The sequence below is a fragment of the Oryx dammah genome, unplaced genomic scaffold (genome assembly GCF_014754425.2).
Source record: "Oryx dammah isolate SB20612 unplaced genomic scaffold, SCBI_Odam_1.1 HiC_scaffold_27, whole genome shotgun sequence".
NCBI classification, from domain to species: Eukaryota; Metazoa; Chordata; class Mammalia; order Artiodactyla; family Bovidae; genus Oryx; species Oryx dammah.
This window is the reverse complement of record NW_024070211.1, coordinates 98,892,960-98,906,821: the sequence shown is the minus strand read 5'-3', so window position 1 is coordinate 98,906,821 and position 13,862 is coordinate 98,892,960. Positions and strand designations below refer to the sequence as shown.

General features: G+C 35.2%; 1 protein-coding gene across 21 annotated transcripts in view; it reads left to right on the top strand.

Annotated features, from left to right (window-relative positions):
• BAZ2B (bromodomain adjacent to zinc finger domain 2B) overlaps window positions 1-13,256 on the top strand; it is a 323,345-nt gene extending 310,089 nt beyond the window's left edge. For 19 of the 21 annotated variants that reach the window (XM_040229156.1, XM_040229158.1, XM_040229159.1 and 16 more), the window contains 3 exons: window positions 7,937-8,199; window positions 8,441-8,584; window positions 11,783-13,181. In XM_040229156.1, coding sequence (XP_040085090.1) covers window positions 7,937-8,199; window positions 8,441-8,584; window positions 11,783-11,936 — 561 coding nt within the window. In that variant the 3' untranslated portion in view covers window positions 11,937-13,181. Of the gene's footprint in view, window positions 1-7,936; window positions 8,200-8,440; window positions 8,585-11,782 lie in introns of all 21 variants that reach the window. The other 2 variants (XR_005719073.1, XM_040229153.1) reach the window with 1 other exon arrangement.
• The last annotated feature ends 606 nt before the right edge of the window (window positions 13,257-13,862 follow it).

Below are 13,862 nucleotides of genomic sequence, written 5' to 3'. Positions count from 1 at the left end.
CTGGTAGGTCTTTTTGTTTCGTTGTTGTTTTCCTTTGCTGTGGAAAAGCTTTTAAGTTTGATTAAGTCGCATTTATTTTTGCTTTTAAGGCTTCCCTGGTGGCTCAGATGGTAAAAAGTCTGCCAGCAATGAGGGAGAGTGGGGTTTGATCCTTGGGTTGGGAAGATCCCCTGGAGAAGGAAATGGCAACCCACTCCAGTGTTCTTGCTTGGAGAATGCCATGGATGGAGGAGCCTGGCGGGCTGCCGTCCACGGGGTCACAAGGAGTCAGACACGACTGAGCGACTGACGGTGACACCGACTGCGTTTTGCCTTTTTTTCTTTTGCCTTGGAAAACTGGACTAAGAAAATGCTGCTATGATTTATGTCCAAGAATGTTTTGTGTATGTTCTCTTCTAGTTTAATGTGTCATGTCTTATAATTTTTATATATGGTGTGAGGGAGTATTCTAATTACTTGTAGCTGTCCAGCTTTTCCAACACCAATTACTGAAGAAACTGTTCTTTCTGCATTGTATATTCTTGCCTCCTTTGTTGGAGATTAATTGACTGTAGGTGTATGGGTTTATTTCTAGGCTCTCTGTTCTGTTCCATTGACCTATATGTCTTTGTGCTAATACCACAGTTTTGATTACTGTAGCTTTGTATTAGGTTGGTGCAAAAGTAATTACCATTTTGACTGTGAATTTTAAATCATTATAACTAGGTTCAAACACATCTTTATTCATCAAAATAGGAATCATTACAATCAACACATTTTGCCAACAAGAAATAAGTTGGTTTATACCTGTAGTGTAAAAATCTGTGCTTTGGGATTCGACAAACTCTTGGAAAGCATTTTCTGCCTCCTGCTAGTTGTAGAAGCATTTACCCTGCAAAAAGTTGTCAAGAGATGCTTGAAGTAGTAGTTGATTGATAAGAGATCAAGTGAAAATGGAAGATGAGGCAAAACTTTGTAGCCCAGTTCATTCAACTTTTGAAGTGTTGGTTGTGTGACATGTGGTTGGGCGTTGTGTTGGAGAAGAATGGACCCTTTCTGTTGACTGATGCCAGCTGCAAGTGTTACAGTTTTGGTGCATCTCATTGATTTGCTGAGCATACTTCTCAGGTGTAATGGTTTAGCCGGGATTCAGAAAGCTGTACTGAATCAGACACCACCAAACAGTGACCACGACCTTTTTTTGTTGCAAGTTTGGCTTTGGGGCTTGCTTCGGACTTCTTTGGTGAACTTGTCATCACTGGTTGTCCTGTAAAATCCACTTTCTGTCACATGTCACAGTCTGATTGGGAAATGGTTTGTTGTTGTTGCGTAGAATAAAAGAAGACGACACTTTAAATTTTTTTGATTTTCAGTCAGCTCATAAGGCACCTACTGATCGAGCTTTTTCCACCTTTCCAGTTGGCTTCAAATGCGGAATGACCATAGAATGGTAGATGTTGAGTTCTTCGGCAAACTTCTCATGTAGTTGTAAGCAGATCAGCTCTGATGTTTGCTCTCAATTGGTCATCGTCAGCATCCAGTAGCTGGCCATTACACCCCTCATCTTCGAGGCTTTTGTCTTTTTGCAAAACTTCCTGCACTGCCAGTGCACTGTATGTTCATTAGCAGTTCCTGAGCTGAATGTGTTGCTGATGTTGCAAGTTGTCTCCACTGCTTTATAACCCATTTTGAACTCGAATAAGAAAAAAGCTAAAATTTGCTTTTTGTCTAGCATAATTTCCATAGTCCAAAATAAATATAAACAGTAATAAGTCATTAGCAAAAAAAAAGGCAAGAAATGCACATTAAAATGATATATAACATAACCACATTAATTAAGGATGTATTGCAATATCAAACAGCAAGTTTCAACAATGCCAAAACCACAATTACCTTTGCACCAATCTAATAGTATTTTCTGAAGGTTGGAAAGGTTATACCTCCAGCTTTCTTCTTTTTTCCTCAGGGTTGCTTTGGTAACTCTGGGTCTTTTGTGATTCCATATACATTTTAGTATTTTTTAGTAGTATTAATAAGTTTTAAACTGCCAGTCAAAATGAAGCATTTTATATGGATTTTTGAGATACAATTCATATATGATAAAATTCACTTTAAAGTGTGCAACTCAGTGATGTATAATATATTCACAAAGTTGTACAATCATCACCACTATCAAATTCCATGAGCTGCTTAAAGAATCCTAATACCCATTAGCATTCACTTCCAATTCCCCTTCTCAGCCTTTGGCAACCAATCTATTTCCTATCTCTATGAATTTGCCAATTCTGGTCATTACAGATATATTAAATCATATAATATGTGGCCTTTTTCTTTCACTTAGCATAATATCTTCAAGGTTCATATATGTTTCAGCACTTCATTTTAAAGTCAGATGATATTTCATTATATGGATAGACTACATTTTGTTTATCTGTCAGTTGATAGATTTTTGCGTTGTTTCTACGTTTTGACTTTTATCAGTAATGCTGCTGCTGCTGCTGCCAAGTCGCTTCAGTCGTGTCCGACTCTGTGCGACCCCATAGATGGCAGCCCATGAGGCTCCCCCGTCCCTGGGATTCTCCAGGCAAGAACACTGGAGTGGGTTGCCATTTCCTTCTCATGCATGAAAGTGAAAAGTGAAAGTGAAGTCGCTCAGTCGTGTCGGACTCTTAGCAACCCCATGGACTGCAGCCCACCAGGCTCCTCCGTCCATGGGATTTTCCAGGCAAGAGTGCTGGAGTGGGTGCCATTAGAAATAGTCATATACAAGTTTTTGTATGAATATGTTTCCACTTTTTTTGGTTATATACCTAAGAGTAGAATTGCTTCGTCATATGGTATTAAGCATATGTATTTTAAGTCACTTTCCATGTGTGTACTAAGTTGCTTCAATCATGTCCGACTCTGTGCGACCCTGTGGACTGCAGTCCACCAATCTCCTCTGTCCATGGGATTCTCCAGGCAAGAATACCAGAGTGGGTTGCCATGCCCTCCTCCAGGGGATCTTTCCAACCCAGGAATTGAACCCATGTCTCTTTTGTCTCCTGCATTGGCAGGCATTCTTTACCACTAGCACCACCGGGGAAGTCACTTTCCAGTCACATATAAATCGGAAACCTATGAACTCTCATACTAATTGATTAAGGAGAAACAATATGATAAAGTAGAAAGAGATGAGTTTTAGAGTTACAATGTAAGTGTGAAAGGGTTAGAATGTATTGAGGCCCAGACTCACTGTTAGGTTTTCTTTGTCTCAATCTCTTCCATGTTTAATCTCTTGACTTAATTATTACCAGTAACTGCCACCTCTTCATAAACTCAGTTTCAAATGTCCATCTATCCACTGCCTCCTTTCTTTCCCATTCACTCTCTGTAGCACTCCTACTCCAATAATTCTTTGATCCCATCAGGACCTTCAGTTCATTTATCTTAAGACCTTCTCACTGTCCCTCTCCACTTCATGTCTTCTTTTTGCTCCTATAATCACAGTATCTACCCTTAGCTTCTGTTCCTCTCACTTGGTAAAACCACCATTCTGGTTAATCCAATTCTCTGACTTCTCTAGTAACATAATATTCAGATACAAAGGTGTCTTGATGTGACTGGAGAAAACACCCAGCCTTTTAAATTTAAGGCTAAGAGGGCCTTTAATGGTGCCTGATAATTTACTGTCTCCTCTATTCTCAGCCTCAGCTGATGATGTTACTCTCATTTCACTATGAAAATGGAAGCCATCAGGAGAAAATATCACAAGAATCCATCACACCTACCGTGCTTTCTGAATCTGGGCTAGCATCCTCTACCTTCCGTCCTGTTGCCATGAACTGCTTGTGCCCCTAACTAAGCCAGTTACCCAACTTGTGCTTCAGATCCCATCCCCATCTCACCTCCTTAGGAGAATGAGGAAACTGCATCATCAGTTTCTACTTCTGCACTGGGTTCCTTCTCATCAGACTACATGAGACAATTTCTCCCATCTCACAAAAGCTAAACAAAAACTCTCTTTTAGCCTCACTTCTCCATTGATCCACTTCCCTAATTTCTCCCCTTCTGTTTGCTGAAAAGTTTTGTTATAGTCCTCTCCAATTTCTCTCCTCCAATTTACTCTTAAACTCATTCCAGTCATATTTTTACCTCCACGACTTCTCCAAAATTGCTCTTATAGCACCCCAAAATGATTTCCACGTTGCTCAGTCCAGTGACTACCGCTCAGATCATCTAACTTAATATTTACATTTGATAAAGTGGAACTTTCCCTCCTGCTTGATATCCTGTCTTCACTTGTCTTCTAGGATGCCGTACTCATCTGGTGTTCTTCCTGACTTTGCTCCTTTTCAGTCTCCTTTACTGGTTTTCCTCACCTCCCAGATCTATAAATATTACTTTTCTTTACTTTAAAGTTATGTCTATAAAATAGAATAGTATCTGCTTTGTGGGGATTTGTGAGGATCAGATATGCTTGTGTGTTTGAAGGTTTCTATAACTTCAGAAAATTCTGTGATATATTTATATTCATACTTTATTATATTTTATATTTACATATTATATTTTATATTTACAAAATAGCAGAAGTCTCACATGGCATGGTATTCACTAATAATTGCTTTTTTATTTCTTGTTGCTTTATCATTTTTGTCATATAGAGTTAAATGCAGTTTAATAATCACTGGTTGTACATAAATTATCTTTTAGTTTCAAACTGTCAAGTTAAAGAAAGTTTCTCTACTACTTTGTGACTTACTAACAAATCAGTGTTTTCAGGCCTGGGGGTACCATCTGGTAGACTATAGGATGTTTTGTTTTCTGTCAGTTTTCTTAAATTAGCATTCTGGTGTCTGTCATTTCAGTACCAGACTAGAGGTCTATAATTCTATCCAAGTACTTCTATGTAAATGCAGCTTTCTAAGTCTCTGCCCTGTTTTGCTTTGGGGTTTTTTGTTTCTTTCTTGGCCATGCTGTGAGGCTTGTGGAATCTTAGTTCCCCAGCCAAAGATTGCACCCAGGCCCACAGCAGAGAAAGCACAGTCTTAACCATTGAACCACCAGGGAATTCCCTTTCTATTGATTTTTAAAAGTGATGTATTAGATGTTAGTCACCCAGTCATGTCCAACTGTTTGCAACCCTGCCAGGCTCCTCTGTCCATGGAACTCTCCAGGCAAGAGTACTGGAGTGAGTAGCCATTCCCTTCTCCATGGGATCTTCCTGACCCAGGGATTGAACCCAGGTCTCCTGCATTCCGGAAAAATTCTTTACCATCTGATCCACCAGGAAGCCCATGCTTCTTATAGCAATAGAAATACTATAACCATTTAATTTTGATATATATATATATATTTTAAGTTAAGGTTTTGAAAATCTTTCCAGTAATTCAGTTATTTTCAAATATTTATACTATACAGTTTGCTCTCAAATAGCTATTTCTGCATACATCATTGTGACTAAGTATTTTTACTCTGTGTATATGTGTGTTTTCATACCAATGTGTATATATATATATACACACACACATATGTACACTATATTAAAGATATATATATATTCTCTCTGTCACAGAATTAAAGACTTGTGTGTGTATATATACACGTATTTATACACAATCATATACACAAATAAGAAATTCTAAATTCCAGTGCCTAAAAAGCCAAATAATACAAAAGCGTCAGGCAGGACTATCGCAAATAGGAAAGTCAAGTTGTGCCCCTATTTTTATGTAACAGTCATCACTCAACTCTGGCAAATTGTTATCATGTAGACATGTGGGCCCAGTGTTCCAGGATCGACTAGTATTTTAAGATTATGGATTTTATGCATATTCTCGCAAATATTAAATATTGGCAACAAATTCAGAATTTATACCAAGCGTTATGAGCCAAACCACAACACATTCTGTGGGCTGTTTATAGTCTGTGAACCACCAGTTCACAACTTCTGATATATAATTACACAAACATAACAGAAATGAGCCCTTGTATGTATGTAATCTGATAGATTCTGATTAAATAAGACATACTATAGTTTCTCTTTAGATTTGGACTCCAATAAGATAGAAAGGGTGGGGAGGGTGGGGAGTCTGTGCAAGAAAACAGACATCTGGTAAATAGAGGCTCTGTATAAAAGCTGCTTGTAAAAGTATATGTGTGTGCATAATCCAGTGAGGTAAGCATGATAAACATCATTTATCAAAGAAATAGGCTCCATTGTCTTTTTAAAACATCACAAGAGTCTTTTATTTCTGTGGATTTAAATTTCATGTTTTCTTACTATGAGTATTAATTTGTTAGAATTTGATCCCAAGTAATATTTTAGTTCACATAGGAACTAGAAATTATTCCTGAGCTTTTTCTCTTTTTAAGTAACACAGTTACTAAATCTAACTTAATCTTCATTAAACAGACCTTTTCCTCATGAATTAAAGCTTTCTCCTTCTGTTTTTCTAGTGCTAAAAACTTTCAGGGCGTAATATTAAAACTCAATCAGATTTTAGTGAATAAAAATTAGTAAACTAAATGCAGAAGAGACTTAGTAAAACATTTTAATTTTATTCCAGTTTCAAGAGGTAGTGATTCTTTGATATGGTATGGGAAAGGTGTTAGATTTATGGTTTGTCTTATTATTTTAGCCAATTAAAATATCTCTTTAATTATACTTTTATCTTACCAATAGAGAACTAGATGCTTTTAATTGTTTGATTAAAAGCTATTTTTCAAAATAATGGTAGAAGAGGCCCTGAAATTCTCAAAGAAATTGATATGAAATACTCCACAAAAATGTTTTTCAGCCAAATTCATTCTAAGAATACATCTAGCTTTAAACTATCTCTAGATTGATATCTGACTCTTAAGTTTTAAGTCTACGATTTTTAAATTATCTGGTTAAGAGAGGAGATCATTTTCTAAAAGAGGACAAACTATCCTGGAAAATTAAAACTAAAGCCATACATTACCAGTATCTTTGCACTGATCTTTGTCAATGATCTATTATATTTACTGTAACAGTTAAGTCTGAAAATACAGATTTATTTCCCTACTTCTAAATTGAGGGGTAGAAAGGAGCTTAATCATTATATCAGTGTGCTGCCTGCAAATTGTGGTTAGACTGCATAAGGTCATGTTGAGCTTTTTGTTTTGTTTTGTTTTCATACAATTTTAGAGCTAGAATGACTTTACCAATTGTGTGGCATGTCTTTTTTACTTTACAAGTGAGATAATGGGGACTCAAAGATATTTTTGTGCAAAGTTCCATAGCTAGTAACTGACAGAGCCATAGCTACAATTCGTGTTGTTTGATTCCAAATATAATCTCTTTTATACTAATTCTGTATTGTTTTCCTCAAATATCGACATTTTTTTCTCTTCCTTTGCCTCTGCTTTGTTCACACCTGGTAACCACAACTTTGTGGAACTCTATCCTTGTAGAAAATGACTTTTTTCTTTATCTATTAGTAGAAAGAAGTATCAATTTCCAGTGTATTTGATTGCTTACAAAGGACTTCTCTGTTTAACACTTCATGAGCTATTTTCCTTGTTTTGGTCTAGCTTTTAAATTATCTCTTTAACTTGCTTATTAATAAATAAGATCTGTATTTTTGTTTATATTCATCTTTGTTGTTAATTATATTGTACTCAAAAAAGTAGTACTTTGTATCTTTAAAGTCATGCTGTTAGTGACCTAGACTAAGAAACAGTGCCGCTAAGTTCTATAGTACCAAAGATTGATTACCATGTGATCAACATCATCAGATTTTAAGAACTCCTCAAATAAATTGTTCATGCTTTATTAGATTTTTTGCCTCATAGGAGAAAAAAAATTCATAGATCTCTCTTGAAATTATCAACCTTCTAGATCAGATAATATTCTTTTTGTTTGCCCTGTCAGACTTTCATAACATAAAATAATAAAAGGCCTCTCGACAGTTATTTTTCTTATACCTCATTTCCTTTTTTTTTTAAATTAAAGGCAAGTGGTCAGACCCTAAAAATCAAAAAACTGCATGTCAAAGGAAAAAAAAGTGAGTCAAAGAAAGGCAAGAAAGTGACTTTAACAGGGGATACTGAAGATGAAGACTCTGCATCAACAAGCAGTTCACTGAAAAGAGGAGTCAAAGACCTGAAAAAAAGAAAAATGGAGGAAAACAGCTCTATTAACGTATCACAGCAAGAAAGTTTTACTTCTGTTAAGAAACCCAAAAGAGAGGACTCCAAGGACCTAGCTCTTTGCAGGTATTATTTCAGTTCTCATGTACTATATATTTGCAGCTTCCCATTTTATTTGCTTAGAAATCACCTACTATAGTAAGACAACTTTTTGACAGTTTGTATAAATAGGAAATCAAAGTCTATAGTGTATATTTTTAAAGAAATTAATTTGCATTTTTTACTTGAAAGATTGGAAAGCTAAATTTTTAATAAAAATAGATGTTTCTAAAGCATAGATACTGATTTCAGACATTATTTTCTTTAGTATGATCCTTACTGAAATGGAAACTCATGAGGATGCATGGCCTTTTCTACTTCCTGTAAACTTGAAACTTGTTCCTGGTTATAAGAAAGTTATTAAGAAGCCTATGGATTTTTCCACAATTAGAGAGAAATTAAGTAGTGGACAGTAAGTAAATCATTTCAGTTCAATATCCATTGAATGCTTGGTATATGCTGGGTACTTTTCTAGTGAGCCAAAAATACATTAATTAACAACAAAGACATAGGCTCTGCCTTTGGAGGGGTATGTATGTTTGGTCAGGGTAGCAGAGTATGTAAGACAAATCAATTAAAATTATTAAAATATTTTAAAAGCTGTGCGATAAAGCTTTCTGACATTGGAAGGGCACTAAACCCAGCCTGGAAGGTAAGGAAAAGTATCAAGAAAACCTCCAAAGTAAATAACATGGTACCTAGAGCTTGTATTGTATATCAGTGGAACATTGACACTATCTCATGTAGCTTTAATGAAAATTGACGCTGTAATAATTTTCAGATTATTACAGTGGAGAGATAGAAGATCACTGGAAATGTTAAATATTAAAAGCCTTATTGTGGGTTGTTGGAGAATACTGAAAATGTGTTTATTAAATGTGGAAGAATATTATCATCTGCCCTTCTTTACCCTGTTATCTTTGTGATCCTATCCAAAGAGCAAAATGACTTCTGGCCACAGTTAATGATCTTTGCTAGATTGCCTCAGACTTCTGCCAGAGTAGCAGCTGTTAGATAGTGGCATTTAGTTGGTCTGGACATTGGACACTAGTTCTAGACATTTTGGAGCCACAAGAGTAAGGCTGTTCACTTGCAAAACAAGCCCACACAAAAGCACTCTTCGTATCAATGGCCAGGAGCTGTGCGTCTACATTCTCCATGCTGGCTGCTCCCTTTAATCCTCCATACCAATTTAGCTTAGTATATAGGCTATGCCCATCACTTCAAGCAAAGTCATTAAAAACTATGGAGAAAGGAGGAAATTTATATTTTAAAAAACTATAAAATATATTCAATTGCATTATCATATTCTTCCTAGATATGCTTTTGGTTAAAATCTCTGTAGCCTATAATCTACACTCAATTTAGAAGAGTTGCATAGAACTTAACTCATAAAGATCAGTGACTGTCTTATACGTATCAAATTATTTACAAGATTGACCAAATGACTAGTTTATTTCTCTGGAAGCTGAACTTTCCATTTATTAAAGAATTATATCCATTTCACTTTATTATTTTTTTTTAATTTCCAAAGGGACCTGCTCTGACTCAGAAAACATTAAAACTATTGATTCTAAGACAATCCAAGTAGCAGAAACTTCTATATATATATGAACTAGTTGTTTTGCTTTCTTTATCAAAATACTCAGACTTTAAGGAGGGTAGCATGGACTTTACAGTCATCATGACCAGGACAGAAACTTATGCAGGAAAACCTTCCCAGTGTTTAATTCCTGACTTTACCTTCCATAATTCTCCACTTCCTGGATAGAGGATGAACCTAAACCTCAAAATAAACAGGCTTATATATTAACACAGAATTACCAGAAGATCTGCAAAAGCAAAGCTCCTTTTTGAGAATGGGTCCTGGTGAATGCAGGAGGTCAAAGCAGAGGCAAGCAGAGAGAAGCCGTTCTTTATAATCTTGTTTGTGATGTCAGCCATATGGGAGGGAAAATTCAGAGAATGCAGGCTCTTCCAACTTTGAGTTGTTTTATTAAACCCAAATTAATGAGTGGGGACTCAAACTCATATAATATATATTTCAATTTTTAAACTAGAAAAACTTAGAGAACAGAGGGGAGGAAGTAAGTGCCTTACTGTAATGAATCTTTCTGAGTTCCATAGGCTGCCCCTTCCTTTCAGAAAAGAAGGGCCCAGATGTGGGAATTGCACTTACTTCACTTGAATCTCACCTAGAATTTTCTCCTGGATATGTCTCCCTAGTATTAATCATTAACCTTTTCTTGTAGTAAGGAACAGTATAAAGAGAGAAATATTTCTCAAGGAAACTTTAAAATATTTTATAAAAATTATTCCCACACATGTTATCTGATTGCATTTATGTAAAATGTCCAGAATAGGTAAATGTATAGAGACAAAAGGAAGGGTTGATGGTTGCCAGGGGCTAGGGATAGGAAGGAATAGAATATATGCTTAACAAATTAAGAGGTTCCTTTTGGGGTGATGACAGTGTTCTGGAACCTAGGTAGTACAATGTTTTGAGTGTGCTAAATACCTTAAGTATCTACTTTAAATGGTTAATTTGATGTTATGTGAATTTCACCTCAATTTAAAAAATAGTAATTCCTAGAAGAACTGGAAAATAGATGAGGTTACATAGGCCTGACAGCTCTGTGAACTCATTACAGATAAAGAAATTTTTCTCTTTCATTGTTGTACTAATTAGAAGGTAGAAGTGAAAAGACTGTACAAGGTATTTCATCAAATAAATAATTCCACTTTTACCAGGTCTCAGAGCTTCAGTGTGTGCTCCATATGTATTTCTAATGGGTAAATTATTTTAGTATCCAGTTAGTATACTATTGCTTTGGCTTGGGTTGGCTTGAAAGGCACTACTCCTTCTTTACTAATAAGTTTAGGCATATTCACGCACCTTTCAGTTCTCTTCTCTCGGTTCTTACAGGGAAAGAGAACTGGGATTATCCTACCAAAGAAAGCACTGAGTGCTTTTCATTGAAAGGCAGTTCCTAATGTTATCTCCAGTGAAGAGATAGCACATGCTTTTTTTGCTTGTTTTGGATCATCATACTCTAGTGTTTGAGCCAAGAGTGTATCTGAAGAGAGAAGAAAAATGGGAAAGGAGCAAGGTTTAAACAGAGGGACCAACCCTGAGATGTATGTAAAAGCTACAGGGCAGATGTCATTTTCACAGTGCATAGGAAGCATTTATATTATTTTTACTGCAGCTAAATATTTTTGAACGTGAATAATAGGGCACTACAAGTGATACAGCTGGTCAGAGTTAATAAATCAATTGGAATGAATCCAGTAACAGAATTGTGATACAGGTTGGACAGGAATTTGGATGTAAGAAAAATGTTAGTTTGTTGAAATATATCGTGATCTTCAAGAGAAGTCTGTTCTGCATTTAACCTGCCTTAAATTCTGTACATTCAGAATACATGCAGTTTTTTAAATGTCCCATCTATAAGATGGTATAATTTGTTTTATAACAGTTTAAAAGCAGTTAACCCTACTTTTTTCTTTTTGCTTTCAGTTTTACATTTTATCTTTTATTACCTCTTTCTTTGTCTGCAGAATGAAACCAGCCTACAAAAGCAATCTCTAATCGTGTGTTTTTTTCCAGGTATCCAAACCTTGAAACTTTTGCTCTAGATGTCAGGCTTGTTTTTGACAACTGTGAAACATTTAATGAAGATGATTCTGATATAGGCAGAGCTGGCCACAGTATGAGAAAGTATTTTGAAAAAAAGTGGACAGATACTTTCAAAGTGAGCTGAAGTTATAATAATCTTTTCTTTTTTTTTCCCTTTTAAATAAGGATGAATGAGACCAGCAATGTGAACTGTATTTACACACATGTGCAAGGCACATACATAATGACTTTTTTTCCCTTAAAATAAGTATCACGAAAAAAAAAGTATCAGAAGAATGATACCATTTTTAAAGGCTTCACTCCTACAACAACCAAGGCCCTTGGTTATGGGTTTGTGTGATTTATCAGCTAATTTAGGTAGAACAGGGAAGCACACCCAAAGAATTTTCAAAGGAAAGGGTGTTATAGTGCAATAGCAATTAAAATATATCAAATCGCACTGAATATTCAACACCAGAGCTCTAACATGGGAAATGGTTCTTTCCCTCTCAATAAATATCTATTTTTCATTTTTTTACTTTGTAGTTTATTTTTTAGTGAATGTATTTAATTTTATGAATTATTTATGATTAAACCACATCCAGAATCTTCGTTTTCTGTGAAAAGGAAGAACTAGAAAAATTGCTTTAAATCTTGAAAATACAACAAGGAATGTTTTAAAATATAAAACAAAGCCAAGTTAAACTGTTTACACTGATGTGCTATAAAAGCACCAAAAATAAACTTTGCTGTAGAGTTACAAGTACATTTATATATATATATACGTATATATATATGTTGCTACATCACTTGTGTAGTTAAATTGTATTTCAAAACAGTGAAGAAAAATTGACATGTATATACTGTTCATTATTGTTTATATTAAGTCTTGTTTTAAATATGTATTATGTGTATATATTGTTTGCAGACATTATTGTTTATGCCTTAGAAGGACTGTAGCATTTTATTTTAGTCTGAAGGTAATTATAGCTATACAGCTTGTACAGTAATTATCCTCTACCAACACTGTGGCGTCTCCTGGATCTTGGTAGTGCCTGCCTTTGAAACAGGGTGTAGGGGATATTAGTTTTCCATTTTTTCTATTTTGTTATATAATTTTAAGCCACCAGGGCCTAAATTAAAGTATAATCATTTGTATCCATGTGGAATAAAATTGTGACAATTTCCTACACACACAGTATTTTTTCATAGAAACATTTCCCTCCCATTTGCCTTGCCTCAGAAATAAATTTACAAGACATTTGTAACCACTGTGTTTTATCTACTGTGTGTTGTGGTGGCCTGTTGGAGGCAAATAGATCAGAATTTTTTTGTACCTATGTAAGAGTACTTGAAGTTTTATTTAAAATAAAATGTTGTGGAAAAGGTAGCATTCTTTTTTTTAGGAGTGTTATTTTTCACTACTATGTGTGGCACGGATACAATAAAAACTTTTACAAACTAGTTTTTTTAGTTTTTCTTAATGAACTTGGAAATATTTGAAAAAAACTAGTTAATTTAAGTTGCTTTTTACGGAATCATAAAGGAGGAGCAGCAGAACATTGGGTGGGGTGGAGGAAGGTGGTCTTACGTAAGGTGACTTTCATTAGTCTCTGAACCTCTCTGGACCACGTTTGTTTATTTCACATTTGCCATATGAAAAGGTTAGAATATTTTTTAAGGTCTTGTTCTGATAGGTGAAATGTCTCTATTGTAAACATACAACCCAGTTGTCAAGAAAAATTGATCATATAAATTCGTCTAATAAGTCATGAGGTACAAGTTCAAGTGTTTATGAAATATGATTTGATGCCTTACTGGGGTCTTAGGAATCATCAATGATCAAGATAGGCATAGGCCCTGCTTTCATGGAGCTTACAGTCTAGCGGAGAAGTGATCCTTAGATAATGTCCTCAGTACATGGCCTTTAATAAATAGTGCAGGGAGAATTGAAGAGTTTTGAAGAAATATTAAACTTTAAAATGCTTCATAGCCACAGAGTATTTTCTAAAATTCCTAGATTGTTTGTGAAGGCTTATATGAAAATCAGCTGTTATTATGTAAATATGTC